This window comes from Bidens hawaiensis, unplaced genomic scaffold (assembly GCF_021521415.1).
Source record: "Bidens hawaiensis isolate Kalapana, Puna unplaced genomic scaffold, B.hawaiensis_p1.1 tig00000945_1, whole genome shotgun sequence".
NCBI classification, from domain to species: Eukaryota; Viridiplantae; Streptophyta; class Magnoliopsida; order Asterales; family Asteraceae; genus Bidens; species Bidens hawaiensis.
In genome coordinates, this window is record NW_027491055.1 from 17,433 (window position 1) to 33,652 (window position 16,220).

The following is a 16,220-nucleotide window of genomic DNA, read 5'->3' on the forward strand; positions in this document are numbered from 1 at the left end:
AATGATCGAAAACTCTATGGAAGTCTTCATGGATGACTTCTCAAAGACTCCTTCGATCATTGTCTGAAAAACCTAGACAAAATGTTAGCTAGGTGTGAAGAAGTGAATCTAGTGCTCAACTGGGAAAAATGCCACTTTATGGTAAAGGAAGGCATTGTTATCGGTCACAAGATATCCCAAGCAGGACTAGAAGTTGATAGGGCCAAAATAGAAACCATATCCAAACTTCCACCACCAACTTCAGTCAGAGCAATTAGAAGTTTTCTAAGTCACGCAGGCTTCTACCGTCGCTTCATAAAAGACTTCTCAAAAATTGCTAGACCTATGACCAAACTTCTGGAGAAAGACGCACCATTTGTCTTCTCTGAAGATTATGTTGAATCATTCAACAAATTAAAAGACAAACTTGTCAATGCACCGATCATGACTACACCCGATTGGACCCTTCCATTCGAGATCATGTGCGATGCAAGTGACTTTGCAGTTGGAGCCGTACTTGACGCAAAGAAAAACACTTTCACCCAATTTACTATGCCAGTAAAACTCTTAACGATGCACAAGAAAATTACACCACAACGGAAAAAGAGTTACTAGCAGTAGTCTTTGCTTTTGAAAAATTTAGATCCTACCTAGTTCTTTCCAAAACCATAGTAGACACCGACCATGCCGCCATAAGATACCTCTTCAACAAACAAGATGCAAAACCCAGACTCATCCGATGGATTCTACTACTCCAAGAATTCGACATTGAAGTTAAGGACAAAAAAAGAGCATAAAATGTAGCAGCAGACCATCTTTCGCGCTTAGAATGGCCAGCTTCAAAAGGACACCACGAGGAAATTATCAATGATAATTTTCCACATGATGTTCTCATGCATATCCAAGCAGTCATGCAGGAGGAAGATGAAAGTCCTTGGTTTGCCGATTTCGCGAACTATTTAGCATGTAGAATCTTAAGGAAAGGACTCACTCACCAACAACGGAAGAAATTCTTCTCCGACCTTAAGTTCTACTTCTGGGAAGACCCTTACTTGTTTAGGATAGGTGCTGATCAGGTAGTTCGTAGGTGTGTATCAGGAAATGAAGCCTTAGATATTCTCAAACACTGCCATGAAGGACCTACTAGGGGACACCACAGTACCGCCACCATGGTCAGAATAGTGTTTGATGCAGGATTTTTCTGGCCCACCATATATAAAGACACACATGCTTTGATCCAAGCATGTTTGTCAAAAAGGCATTCAATTTTGTGAGGTCTTTGATGTATGGGGAATAGATTTCATGGGCCCTTTTCCTAACTCATTCAGAAATAAGTACATCCTAGTAACAGTCGACTACGTCTCTAAATGGGTAGAAACTCAAGCTCTTCCCACTAATGATGCTCGGGTTGTAGTAAGATTTCTGAAAAAGTTATTTTCACGATTCGGTACTCCAAAGGCCTTAATCAGCGACAGAGGTACTCACTTCTGCAATGCCCTAATGGACAAAGTCTTAGCACGATATGGAGTTCACCACCGACTGGCAACACCATATCACCCTCAAACCAGTGGGCAAGTAGAAGTCTCGAATCGAGGAATCAAGAGGATTTTAGAAAGAACTATAGGAATGAATCGCAAAAATTGGGCAGAAAAGTTAGATGACGCTTTGTGGGCCCTTAGGACAGCCTACAAAACCCCCATAGGAACAACACCCTTCAAACTTGTTTATGGGAAAGCATGTCATCTACCCGTAGAACTAAAGCACAAAGCTTACTGGGCTCTCAGAGCAGTGAACTTTGATCTAATGTCCGCTGGTAAAAACCGGAAAGATCAAATTCACGAACTAGAAGAACTAAGAGCACTGGCATATGAAAATTCCTGTTCTTACAAAGAAAAGACTAAACGTTTACACGACGCTCATATAAAAGGAAACAAAAAATTTCAAGTTGGCGATCGTGTGTTGTTATACAACACACGTTTACGTCTTTTCCCAAGAAAGTTGAAATCTCGTTGGACAGGTCCACACATAGTTGAATCAGTTTTTGACTACGGGACAGTCGAGATTTCAACTTCTGACGGCCACAAGTTAAAAATTAATGGACATCGATTAAAACCATACATCGATGGACCATTCGAGACCGTCTCAGAGGTACTAATCCTCCACCAAATTCGATAAACATATTGGGAGTAGGGTCTGGCCAAGACCCAGATTAAACTAGGCATCGTAAATAAATAATAATAATAATAATAATAATAATAATAATAATAATAATAATAATAATAATAATAATAATAATAAATATATAATAATTGTGATTTGGATGTTTGTTAGTTGTTTGCAGTTTTACTACTTAGGTACACTATAGGAAAACGCACGAAACACAGGGGACGCTCTGTCGAAATTTCGTTAGCCCGTAGGGAAGTTCCTTTCCATTTTACCCTCCATACTGAACATATGAATCTTATTATTTATCTTTTTATGAATCTTTTCACATTGAGAACAATGTGAGATTCAAGTGTGGGGAGGGGAATTACTTGACCAACTGCTTGCTCAACTAATTATAAGATTCTCTAATAACAAAATTTTTGTAGCAAACAAAGATTAGCTTTATAACAAAACCTAAAGAAAAATCCAAGAAAATTTTTTGAAAATAACCAACTACTAATCTACTATAACTAAAGAAAAGTGAAAAAGTAAAAAGAAGTTTTGTAATACCGAGAAGAAATTTATGCAAAATATGGCGTTTATACCCAATTCCTCCGTTACTGTGAGATAAATCTCATGCCATATAAATATTTTTTCGGAAGCTTTGAGTGAGTCACATGTTTCGTGTGATTTAGAACTTGTCGCAATTATTCATTTTAAGACCGCACGAAGCATTGTATAAGGAAGAAGGTAATATTGTCACAATCACATCAAACCATTCTTCAAATCACAAAACCAAAAACCTTACCATACCACTTTATCCCTCTCACCGGTAAATACAACACTGGTCTTTTACCGGCAGACCCTAAAGAACTGGAAATGCATTCTTTCGATTTCAATTTCCTTTGTTGCATACATTTTGCAAAAACCTAGGTTGCCTCCAGAACTTAGGGAGAGAATCTTTCTCTTTAGCAATGAGGTAAGGAAAAAGTGGCTCCAAAATGAACAAAGGCCACCATTATGTGGAATTTCCAAAAACACAATGAAGAGAAGAGCAAAAATATATGAGCAATGCTTAGGTTGTGGAAACTGGTCCCACGAAGGAAGATGTAGAAAAAGTCAAACTCAGTCTCAACATGAATATATCGAACTAATGAGGGTGGGAGCTATTAGGCTCAAAATCGAACGATCCATTAAAGTTGGGAGTTATGTTCAGAGCAGGATTGAGGAAGAACTGATCCACATCCTTGACAAAACTGGTCTTGACGATCTGACCTTAAAAGAGTCATTAGTTAAAAAATAAAAGCAATCGGGGGAAAGTAGCTAATTGTTGAAGACATCTTAAGACTCTCGACAATCAGCAGAAGTTGTATTTACCATCCTCATTAACCTAAAACCCTTGAACCACCACCAAATACCCAAAACCAACCCATATTACCTTCTAATCTATGCAACCCTTCACAAAGGTGGAGATTTGAACTTGTTACAAGCTTATTTTCACAGGTTACATCTTGACTAAGAGTGTTCACATACATACATTACATGTATGATCAGATATAAAACCGAGAGTGAGTGAACATTGTGAGAACATGACGTTTTGCATAAACGAAAACTCATAAAAACAAAATCACTTTTTTATATATCACTACATATATTCCTATGATTTAAGGTTGGTTATTTTGTTCCCATTTTCTTGGAACTCTTTTGGGGATGTTTAAGCTATGGTCCTAACTTGCTATTTTTAGAGAATATTTATAAGTAGCTTGCTTGAGGACAAGCAAGGTTCAAGTGTGGGGATGTTTGATGTATATAAAAATATACATCTTTTTAGCATCAAATAATCTCTAAAAACCGCAACTTCTATCGTATAATATAGTTAAAATAACTACTTATCATGTTAAAATGTATTTCAGGTGAATCCAAGCCCCAAACAAAGAAACAAGCGAAAAGACGAAGAAAAACAGAAGAAAACACAAGAAAACGAAGAAACACGCCCCCATGCTTCTAACATAAGAAAAGACAAAATCTGGAAGCAAAAACACGGGGCCGTGCTTATCATGCACGGGGCCGTGGACGAGAATACAGAAAAGACAAAAAGAATTGAGCACATGTCACTAAAAACACGGGGCCGTGCCTACCAACCACGGGGCCGTTGCCACCTCACACAAAAGACAAAACAAATCTGGCACATGTCATAAAGATACACGGGGCCGTGCTCATCAAGCACGGGGCCGTGCCTCACTATCCAGATTGCCTATAAATAGTGTCTCATGTTGCACTCATTTGGTGTTCCTTGAAAAGATTTCTATCCGATTCTCTCTTATAAAAACACACACTAACACTCACATAGAAGATTTAGTGAAGAGTTGAAGGCTTGGAGGTCATCACCATCAACCATCATCAACATTATTAAGAAGGAAGATTTATCTACATTTGGTTAGATTGTTCCAAGTTTAATCATGTATTTGTTATTATCATCCATCTTAATGTTTATTAACATGCTCATTATGAGCTAAACTCCATTTACCATCTAAAATCTATGAAGAAGCTTTGTTTTACCTGATGATTATATAAAACATGTGGTTTAGTTTGGTAAAGTACATGGTTATATTACAATTATCTTTTGATAAGAAATGTTTCACCATCTTAAAATACTAATTCAAAGTTGGTGATTGTCAATTATACTGGCAATCGTTCATGATCGATTCATGTTCTTGAAAGATAGAAATACTTTGATACATTATCGAAACATGGATCCTTATATTGTACTTAGAAATGATGAGATATAAGTTATGATGTATTTCTCTAAGTCATGGTAATCCGAAAATGGCTTTGCTGAGGATATCATGCTAGTTAAAGAAATCATATGTTAACGGAATGTGTAATTATAACCTACATAAATCAACCAATGGGAGGTTGTGTGAGTTAACCACAACCACTCAAAGTTGTTAGGATTGGTATTTGAGAAATCGAAGTCAATTCTAATCATTCTACTTTACCAACTGCTTATCTACTTAAATTGACATTCTCGGAGTAGCATGCTATTAAGCATAGGATGGACTTGAAAATATGCATGCTATTATTCATTATGTCATAGAATGTGTTCACTCCAAAATGAGGATCATAATTCTATCATATATTATTAGGACAAGTCTATCACATGTTTAACTATTAATCATCAAGGAACAATGGAGTGGATTCTAGATATTAGATGGTAACCTTCGCATAATTGAACAACTCGTTTAGAATTTCTTTTGTTGGTCACCTATATATTATATATAAGTATTTACATTTTACAAAAAGTCAAAAAATTAACCCCAAAATGATTAAAACCTCCGATTAAAGTAAAACAACGATTTATTATTAGAAACCTTTGTGTCCACGGATCGATACATGGTTCTTACCAATACTATTCTACATATACGATAGGTACACTTGCCTATTTTGTGTGTGTTTAGTCTTTGTAGAAATCACTTTTATAAATTTAAAACACAATCTTGTGCAAAAGCAAATCATCCCATCCTTTTATATTTTACTACCACACGCGCACACGCATCAATAATCAATCAGTATTTCTATAAAATCGACATATTAACCGATCACTTTTTGGTTAAACCCATATATGTGTGTGTGTGTGTGTGTGTGTTTATGTATATATATATATATATATAGAGAGAGAGAGAGAGAGAAAGGTTAAAATAAAAAGCAATGTTTTCCTAAAAAGTGTAGGAAGTATTTTCCACCATTAGATAATAAGGGTAGCATTGTAATCTTAGTTTATTTTCTTGTTATGGTATGTAAATATATAATAAATAAAAAATATTATACATCCAAAATTTGTTCCTTAATAATCTGGATTTAGTTCACAATTAATAAAAAATAACAACCAATTGATATTATCATGCACAATCGTCATCTTGTTTATTAATTATCAAGATCTCATTATTAATCTCTAGTATTCTATTTCTTATTCACCATCTAATTAATTCATATCAATTAATCATCTTACTAATCAATACAATTTTCAACATGGAGAACTTCATGAATGAACATCAATTAGGTAATACTCAATTATTCTTCTTTTTCTCGTTGATCGTTTTATGTGTTTCGCGTGATGGTGTGTTATGTTCTTCTGAATTTTTTCTAAACATATAACAATTAGGTTACGATGTTATCTAACGGGTCATTATTGTGTGTTTATTAGATCTGATTGTAATGCGTAACATGGTGTGTTTATTAATTTTGATCGTGTCATAGTGTGTTTATTAATTCTGATCGTGTCATGGTGTGTTTATTAAATCTGATCGTCAGATATAAAAATAGGTTACAATGTTATATCTGATCGTCATTATTGTGTGTTTATTAGATCTAATCGTAATGCGTATAATCTGGTGTGTTTATTATTTGTTTACGGTTTGTTTATTAACGATGTTGTTTTTTCTTTTTGTTTATTCGTTGTATTCTCATAACCCGACAAACCCTGGTTCAGAAGTTTCTAATCTGTTAATTATAGTCTGTTATGGCATGTTATTTTGTTTATAGTGTGTTTTTCTTGTTATTTTTATTTTAGCGTGTTTTCCTTGTTTTTTCAATTATAGTGTCTTATGGCTTGTTTTTGTATTCGGCCTAAATAACTTACTTTCATCCATGTTTTATAATTTCAAGTTGATTAGTCTAAAGATTTGGCTTGCCCCCTGAATTGTGTCATTCCATGTACGTTCCCTCTAAAGAGCTCAATATTGGTAATGGCAAACCTCCTCAATTAAGAAATTAACAAGTGTGTTATGGCTTGTTTTGTATTATGCCTAAATAAGTGTTTTATGGCTTGTTTTGTATTTTGTCTAGATAAGTTACTTTCAGCATTGTTATGTTAATTTCAAGTTGATTAGTTCCCTTGTGTTTACTTCACAGATCCACCAGCCTACAAAGAGCTTGGGATTCAACACATCTCTCCCAATTTCGGCACTAAGACGTACACGCCAATTTTGTCTGCATCAATGATACCAAATGAAGGTATGATTTTTGATTCTGTAGACACGGCAGAGAAAATCTATAAAAGATATGCTTTAGCGGGTGGATTTTCTATAAGGAAAGGCACACAATTGGTCGTTAATAACGTTCTTCGGCTCAAGTATTTTGTCTGTACCAAGGAACGGTCAAGAACTGTGAAGGAGGTTGACACTCTTAGTCAAGATTATAAAAGGAAAAAAGAGCATAGGTGACCTCTCAAAGAACCGGTTGTAATGCACAACTCCGCTTGGTTTTAACTGATAAAGGCAAATTTAGGGTCAAATTTTTCTATGAGGCACTCAATCATCCTTTTGTTAACGAAAATGATAGGCATTTTCTAACTGCTTCAAGGGAGCTTACATTTACACACAAAAAGGTGTTAGATGATTTGGCTAATATCAACATTGGTCCGGTGAAGGCTTTTAACATTATGCGGACCCTATATGGTGGCTTCGATAAAGTTGGCGCAACAAAGTCTGATTGCAAAAACTACAAAAGAAAGATTAACTTGTATATTGGCGACTATGATGCTGAGATGGTTGTTCAACGTCTTATGGCGAAAAAAGACTTTTGTCCTAATTTTTCATGTGACTATATTACCAGCAAAGAAGGCACATTGAAGGGTTTATTTTGGGCTGACGAGTGTGCAAAAAGAAATTTCTATGTCTTCGGGGACGTTGTCTCATTTGATGCTACATATCGTCATAACAAGTACAAAACTTTTCATTCCGTATTATACATTTTTTCCTTTCAATTATACAAACAAAAGTAGTGTGTATTAATTTCGTTTCATATTAATTTATAGGTATAACAAGGTTTTTGTTCCATTTACTGGAATCAACAACCATAATAGGAATGTTACTCTTGGCGCGGCTCTACTTGGAGATGAAACAGATGAAACTTATTCATGGTTATTGAGGTGTTTTAAAAGTGCTTTTGGGTACGAACCCACAGTGGTTGTAACTGACCAAGACCCCGCCATGAAGCGTGCAATTGAAGACGTTTTCCCTAATTCTAGACACCGTTTGTGCATGTGGCATGTCATGGATAAAATATCTGGGAAGTTACAAACTCCATTTTAATTATTTTCCCCCTTTTTATTTCTAACAATAATGATTATATTGTTTCTAATTCTCTTAAAAAACTTAAATTGAAAGGTCAGTTCCAATCTATGCAACACTACCGACTTTAAGACTCGTCCTTGTGATATTGTATGGATTGATTCTATAACACCCGAATTGTTTGAGAAGGAGTGGGATTCCATATTGACCGATTTTCAGTTACACGATCACGCCTGGCTGAAAGAAATTTTCCAGATTAAAGAGTCTTGGATTCTAGCATACTATCGTGAAGAAAACATTTCTGGTTTAATGCGTACGTCATCAAGATCAGAGAGCGAGAACTACTTTTTTGGGAAATTTTGCAACGCAAGTTGCACTTTGGTCGAGTTCTTGACACATTTTGAAACTGCATTGGAACATCAAAGGCATGAACATCAGAAGAACAATCATGCTTGTCGTTACACAAGTGCAGAAATAATGAGTAACTACACTCTTGAAAATCAAGCTCATGAAATATACACAAGAACCATATTTTTTGTTGTCCAAATTGAAATTCAGCAAGCACTTCACAACTGCACTTCCCGAAGCTACGAACAAGTTGGTGATTTTTTAATGTTTAGTATTTGAGACTTTGAGCATCTACCTGCTTCTTTTCATGAGGTAAATATTATACGGGCTTACATTTTTTTTTTCTCATATTTATTTTTTATACATATAACTAGTTTAGTAATCATAATAGGTAATGATTCGCTCGGAAGACGTGACCGTGTACTGCAGCTGCAAGCGGTTCAAGCAATTTGGCTTACTATGTCGCCACATTTTTAAGGTTCTCCACATTGGAGATTTTAGGGTTTTCCCAAGGCAGTACATTAACCGGAGGTGGACCAAAGATGTCGTTTCTAATAGCCCGATGCGTTTTGTTGGTTTTGATGAGCCTAACATAGACAAAACTACCGATGTATATCGTGTTGTTCGGGATATTAATATCGCTCATGATCATATCATAAATAAGCTAGTTACTGACATGGAAAAATTAAACCAGTTTCGTGACTACGTCAATGATTACAAAGAAAAAGTTGACGAGGTTACGTTTGACGCCCCTAGACCTAGCAGAAGAGACCAGTTTGAAGAACTCATTGGCGTCCCTCAACCTGATCAAATCAACATACGTGCTCCAATTGGTGTTAGGAATAAAGGTTGTGGGCTTTCTATTCGGTACAGGTCTTTATGAGAGCAAGCAATAAGTCAAAGTAAACTGGATAACCCTCAACGGACGTGCAGAATGTGTAAGCATCCAGGTCACGATGCCCGTAATCATCATAAGTATGCTATAACCGGTGACACTTCAACGGCTGCTACCTCCTCCCAAGTTGATGAGATGGAACATTAAGGTTCATTGTGGCTTTTAAACTTTGTTTTGTTTTTTTTTATTAGCACATTATAACTTTTTCCAATTTTCATTTAAGAAACAATGGTTGCTGATTGTGTTTATTTATTTATGGATGCTCTATTTATTGATATGTGCCTGATCTTATTGTTCAACATTGGAAAACATTTACGTCGTTTTATGATATGGTAATAAGTTATGTTTTTATTTGTTATTAATTTCCAGTCATATTGATATTTTATATACTGAACACATCGATGTTCGAATTCATTACTTACAAACACTTTGGTTCCTTAATATTACTCTTACTTTCTAATCAACATATACAACATATAGTGTTAAAATTCGAATTAACGTGTTATGCATATTCGAATTCCTTACCTACAAACACTATAACAAACCACAAATAAAGGATAAAGAGATAAGTGAAGGAAATTCCAACCCACATTGGTGGAGGAAAGAAATGGAGAAGGAACCACCATAGTATAAATAGGTTTTTTAGTTCTTGTCCCACATCGCTAGATTAACAAACTAGTGAGCTCTTTATAAGAAAGAAAATTTCTATGTTAATGTTCTTATAAGACATATCACACCCAGTGGTTCTAGCGGAGGGTGCGAAGCACCCGAACGCGCACGGGCTCGGGCGAAGTGCGATGGGCGATGGGCGCAATGTGGCGCACTTTGCACGCTCGCATCGCCGCGAGCCGCTTAAGGGCCGCCTTAGTATTTTTGTTGGGAATTAAGATTTTTAAAAATAAAAAAATAATAATAATATAATAAAATAAAAATAAAAATACTTCCATCGCGATACGCGACGGGTTTAGACTACCCATCGCGTACCGTGACGTGGAGGTTACGCAGACGAGACACGTGGCGTGCCACGTAGCAGGCCTAGGGCTGACTCGACACAGCTACGAGACTCTTCGATATACGCGACGGCCGTTGTGTATGGCCATCGCGTACCGCGATGGGAAATTGATTACAAAGAAAAAGTTGACGAGGTTACGTTTGACGCCCCTAGACCTAGCAGAAGAGACCAGTTTGAAGAACTCATTGGCGTCCCTCAACCTGATCAAATCAACATACGTGCTCCAATTGGTGTTAGGAATAAAGGTTGTGGGCTTTCTATTCGGTACAGGTCTTTATGAGAGCAAGCAATAAGTCAAAGTAAACTGGATAACCCTCAACGGACGTGCAGAATGTGTAAGCATCCAGGTCACGATGCCCGTAATCATCATAAGTATGCTATAACCGGTGACACTTCAACGGCTGCTACCTCCTCCCAAGTTGATGAGATGGAACATTAAGGTTCATTGTGGCTTTTAAACTTTGTTTTGTTTTTTTTTATTAGCACATTATAACTTTTTCCAATTTTCATTTAAGAAACAATGGTTGCTGATTGTGTTTATTTATTTATGGATGCTCTATTTATTGATATGTGCCTGATCTTATTGTTCAACATTGGAAAACATTTACGTCGTTTTATGATATGGTAATAAGTTATGTTTTTATTTGTTATTAATTTCCAGTCATATTGATATTTTATATACTGAACACATCGATGTTCGAATTCATTACTTACAAACACTTTGGTTCCTTAATATTACTCTTACTTTCTAATCAACATATACAACATATAGTGTTAAAATTCGAATTAACGTGTTATGCATATTCGAATTCCTTACCTACAAACACTATAACAAACCACAAATAAAGGATAAAGAGATAAGTGAAGGAAATTCCAACCCACATTGGTGGAGGAAAGAAATGGAGAAGGAACCACCATAGTATAAATAGGTTTTTTAGTTCTTGTCCCACATCGCTAGATTAACAAACTAGTGAGCTCTTTATAAGAAAGAAAATTTCTATGTTAATGTTCTTATAAGACATATCACACCCAGTGGTCCTAGCGGAGGGTGCGAAGCACCCGAACGCGCACGGGCTCGGGCGAAGTGCGATGGGCGATGGGCGCAATGTGGCGCACTTTGCACGCTCGCATCGCCGCGAGCCGCTTAAGGGCCGCCTTAGTATTTTTGTTGGGAATTAAGATTTTTAAAAATAAAAAAATAATAATAATATAATAAAATAAAAATAAAAATACTTCCATCGCGATACGCGACGGGTTTAGACTACCCATCGCGTACCGTGACGTGGAGGTTACGCAGACGAGACACGTGGCGTGCCACGTAGCAGGCCTAGGGCTGACTCGACACAGCTACGAGACTCTTCGATATACGCGACGGCCGTTGTGTATGGCCATCGCGTACCGCGATTGGGTCCAAAATCTGCTATAAATAGGTTGAGAATAGGACATTCATTCTTGCTCAAAAATCTTTCTTTTCTCTCTAAATTCACACACATATTATATATATATATAGTAAGAGTATAATACCGAGTCGTAACGATACCCTATCCGATCGAAAGAAATATACACAAATCCGAAAGCTCTGCCTGTTAAGGTATGACATTGTGCCATCGTGTAAAGTTTCTACTCTCGTGATTATCGTTATGATTATTGGTTTTATACTAATCTAGTGATACTACGTTATGTTTATCCTATGTGCTTAATACCAGGAGGTTTTCTTTAATTGTAAACCTGCAAGGTGAGACATTCAAGTTTTTATACAACTCACATTTGCGTGAGACAACTATTTTTCCGACATTGTCATGGTGATTTCAATACATATAAAACCAATGATAGATTGTCTAAATACTTTCAAAAGTATTTTTTAAGTATTTAAAATACATTACAGTGATTAAGTCTCTGTAGACTTACGGGATGGTTACTACTGGTATTGTGGGGTTTTGTATACAAGGCTTGCCTACTGGTCTATTACACGTTACTTATTGGACAAGTGTTAGCCAATAAGTAATATGACCACAGTCATAGATACGGTCGAGTGACAAGTACCTTTCGGTAATTTGTAAGCAGGCAGATGTAAAAACATCTTAATGCTGTAACTGTAAATGTGTCATTTACAAATGAATGTACTCACCAGTATTTCTTGCTGATAAAATATTTTAAACATGTTTCAGGTGACTTGTTAGAGACAAAGGAATGATGCCTGCGGGCTTCCAGCTTAAATAAGTGGCTTGTCACCGGAATAAAGAAACGTGTTTTGTAAATTAGGGTGTAACCCTATAAAACTTATGCTTGTATCAAAAGGGATTAAATTCCCGGTTTATCATAATAATCATAGTGTTTTTATAACTTTGATCATTTTTTCTAACTACGGGTCTGATGAAATTTTCAGCTGCAAAATAATTTTATAAACACCGATACCACCAATCAATGTTCACGGCTCCCCTACCGGGGTATAAGGGTCGGGGGCTGTGACAGCTGAAGTGGTGTCAGGTTTAAGCAATATGGGTATTTTAATAATACCTAATCTTAGAAATTAATGTTAGGAAATACATGCATTAACCTTTGTGTTAACCATAAAAATAAGATTTTAACCACACGTGAAAATAAATACTATTTTCTTTTGGAATTCGTTGTTTTATAATTTTTGATTAACAACATGAGTGAGCTAGTTGATGCTTTTGAAGACACATCTGTTAACTCCACGGATATAGAAGAAGGAGAAGCTAGTCAACAACTTGAACCCATGATCTTTCAAGCCCTACCACTAGAAAAACCAAAGCCTAAAAGATGAAGAAGGCTCAAAGACTGGCAACGAGGATTGAGAAGAAATAAGAAAGGAAAAACCACAGTGAAACAACCAACTCAACCACAACCCGAACAACCAACTCAACCACAACCCGAACAACCAACTCAACCACAACTCGAACAACCAACTCAACCACAACCAATAGAACCGCCACCAACTTTACCACCAACCATGTCAACAATACCAATGGAGGAGCGACTAGGCAGATGCCTAGATGAATGTGAAATCTTTCAACCCATATTCAACAATATAGGTGCAGGAAGCTCCAGCAACCCGAATATGCCAACTCAAAACCCAAATAATACATTTCCCCATGATGATATTATTAGTCAAGCTCAAATGGAAGAATGGTGGACGAACGATTGGCGATATCAAACAAGGATGAATAATCCGTATGCACCGTTCCAAGCGGAAACCGCAAACTACCCCACCATGACACCAGAAATGACGGCTGAGCTCCGCAATTACGGGGAAGAATTAATTGATACTGGAATTAGAATAAGAAATATGGGGGAGAACTTAACCTGGAAGTACTACGACCGAGAACCATACATATAAACCATATATATATAATATTTATATGTTCATTATCGTAATTTATTTGATAAAAAAAGTGTGTATGTATGTAAGAAAGGTTGTTGGTACATGTTTGTCAGTAGTTCATAGTCTAGTATTTGTTATCGAGTCTGTAATATAGTTAATGGTTTGTTTATGTTTTGTTTTGTAAACTAGCGAAGTTATCAGCAAGTTCGCTATGGCGAACTTGCTGATTTAGCGAGGTTACTGACAACTTCGCCAGTGGCGAAGTTGTCGTGTTTAAATACACTGTTTCAGCCGAAACAGAAGAGAACGTGAGTTAGGGTTTTTGGTTACGCTTTGTTTCGTTTTGTTCTCTGTAACAGTGACTTACTGTCACGTGTTTAGTTATTCAATATAACGTGTTTACCTTATAGCTCGTGTTCATTGTTCGTGTATTCAATCTCTACAATATCTACACTCGTACCTATATACGCAGGGATTCCGCACCTGCGTTATTAGAGATTTCCCGTGTACGATCCGCGTTCAGGAACCTACAATTGGTATCAGAGCCATCGGCTCGATTGTGAGGTTCGGGATTTCACGCGGGTGTAGATTTCGTTTCATTTCGGGTGTTACCGGGACGAGTTTTTGGTGTGTTTATTCATTCTAGCTACCTACCAGTGTGTTTAAGCCTTTAAACCTTCAAAATTCTCGTTAAAATCCGAGTTTCAGATCTGAACTGTTCTTCGCGTTCATCGGGCGAAGTTGCTGAATTCAGGCGAAGTTGCCGTCACTGGAGATTAGGGTTTCGGCGAAGATATAAGGATTAGCGAAGTTAACCACAACTTCGCTTACCTCATAAGTTCGTCAAAGCGAAGTTATCCGTAACTTCGCTTACCACCCAACTTCGCTTACATCCTAAGTTCGCTCATTCTAAGCGAAGTTATTCTTAACTTCGCCAAGTCAAGCGAATTTAAGATCCAGCGAAGTTCTTGTTCAGCGAAGTTAACTTCCAGCGAAGTTATTCTTAACTTCGCCATCTGAGCTGTTTTAATATTTTTTTTGTGTGTTTTTCAGGTTTTTCAGGTTTTCGCAAGGATGTCCGCGATTAACATCTCAGATTTAGTCAAGATGGAGGTAGAGGCGGGGTCAGCCACTAAGGCCCCGAGGTTGATGAAGGGAACGGACTTCGTGGCATGGAAGGACAGGTTCATCCAGTATATCAAATATCAGGACGCCAAGATGTGGGTGTGCATGCAGGATGGATATGTACCTCCAACCATGCAATACGAAGGACGTGATGTGGTGAAGAAGTACAGTAAGATGGATGACGAGGAGAAGAAAATGTATGAGGCTGAGAGTAAGGCCCATGCTGCTATTACTATGGCACTACCTCAAGAAGTTCTTCATACATTCCGAAAGTACACTTCTGCAAGAGAGCTCTGGGATGCTCTGGAAAACAGATTCGAGGGGAACGTGGGTATACGTGCCTCAAAAATTAAACTTTTAAAAACCCAATTCTCCGTCTTCAAATATTTGAAGAATGAATCCTTAGATGATATTATCACCCGATACTATCACTTAATGACAGAGCTTAGCAACTATTCAATTGCCTATCGAGAGGAGGAGATCGTTGAAAAGCTTCTAGATGCTCTCCCACCGAAGTGGGAAATGTATACCGTGTTAATGAGGGAAGACAAAGACTTTCCTAACTGTGACTTAGAAACTGCAGTGAACAAGCTCAGAACGTATGAGCTAAATATGGTTCGAAAGGAGACACCCACAGACCAGATACAAGACCCTGGTATGTATGGTGCTAAAGTTAACTCAGGCTCAAGTTCAAGGCCTGAATCTGCTGCATTTTATTCGAAAGGGGGAGTCAGGTTCTGACTCTGCACATGAAGGAAATGTTTCTGTGAACTCAAATGGGGACGTATGTTTTGTTGCTGGAGGATCTAGTGCTTCAAAGCCTCAATCCTCTACAAGTGGTTATTCAGCTGGTCCCACAAGCAATAATTACACCAAGATGCCTATGAGTGTAAAATCTGCTGAAGAGCAGTTTGCAGTCTACGCTTCATTTATTGCTTCATACGAGAATTATATCCAGGGGAAGATTGTGGACCCTGCCGTTCTTGATGAGGATTATGACCAGATTGATGCTGACGATTTGGAAGAAATGGATTTGCAATGGCAAATGGCAATGATCGTGAGACGGGTAAAACGTTTTATGAACAAAACAGGAAGAAAGTTTGTTAGTGGTAGGCCTGGATTTGACAAATCAAAAGTAAGGTGCTACAATTGTCAACAGTTCGGGCACTTTGCTAGGGAATGTAGGAATGAGAGAGTTGAACGGGGACAAGTTAGGCCTAACCAACACTCTGGAATTAACCGCGAGATCAATGCCATGTTAACTAGAGAGGCAGGAGAATACAACTGGAACCAACACTC

At 37.3% G+C, this 16,220-nt stretch overlaps 2 protein-coding genes across 2 annotated transcripts; both read left to right on the forward strand.

Annotated features, from left to right (window-relative positions):
• Positions 1–7,121: 7,121 nt before the first annotated feature.
• LOC143548887 (protein FAR1-RELATED SEQUENCE 5-like) lies at positions 7,122–8,822 on the forward strand. The gene is made up of 4 exons (XM_077039937.1): positions 7,122–7,342; positions 7,465–7,845; positions 7,940–8,174; positions 8,292–8,822. Exons 1-4 carry the CDS (start codon positions 7,122–7,124, stop codon positions 8,820–8,822), a joined length of 1,368 nt encoding a protein of 455 aa, XP_076896052.1.
• A 115-nt stretch (positions 8,823–8,937) lies between these two features.
• On the forward strand, positions 8,938–9,426 carry LOC143548786 (uncharacterized). Its single transcript, XM_077039876.1, has one exon. The coding sequence runs from the start codon at positions 8,938–8,940 to the stop codon at positions 9,424–9,426; it is 489 nt and encodes a 162-aa protein (XP_076895991.1).
• The last annotated feature ends 6,794 nt before the right edge of the window (positions 9,427–16,220 follow it).

Bases quoted from the DNA above. Each gene is read 5' to 3' on its own strand.
- LOC143548786 (XM_077039876.1), top strand. From the start codon at position 8,938: ATGATTCGCTCGGAAGACGTGACCGTGTACTGCAGCTGCAAGCGGTTC.
- LOC143548887 (XM_077039937.1), top strand. From the start codon at position 7,122: ATGATACCAAATGAAGGTATGATTTTTGATTCTGTAGACACGGCAGAG. The intron at 7,343-7,464 runs GTGACCTCTCAA...CGAAAATGATAG, and splicing joins AAAAGGAAAAAAGAGCATAG to GCATTTTCTAACTGCTTCAA. The intron at 7,846-7,939 runs GTACAAAACTTT...ATTAATTTATAG, and splicing joins GCTACATATCGTCATAACAA to GTATAACAAGGTTTTTGTTC.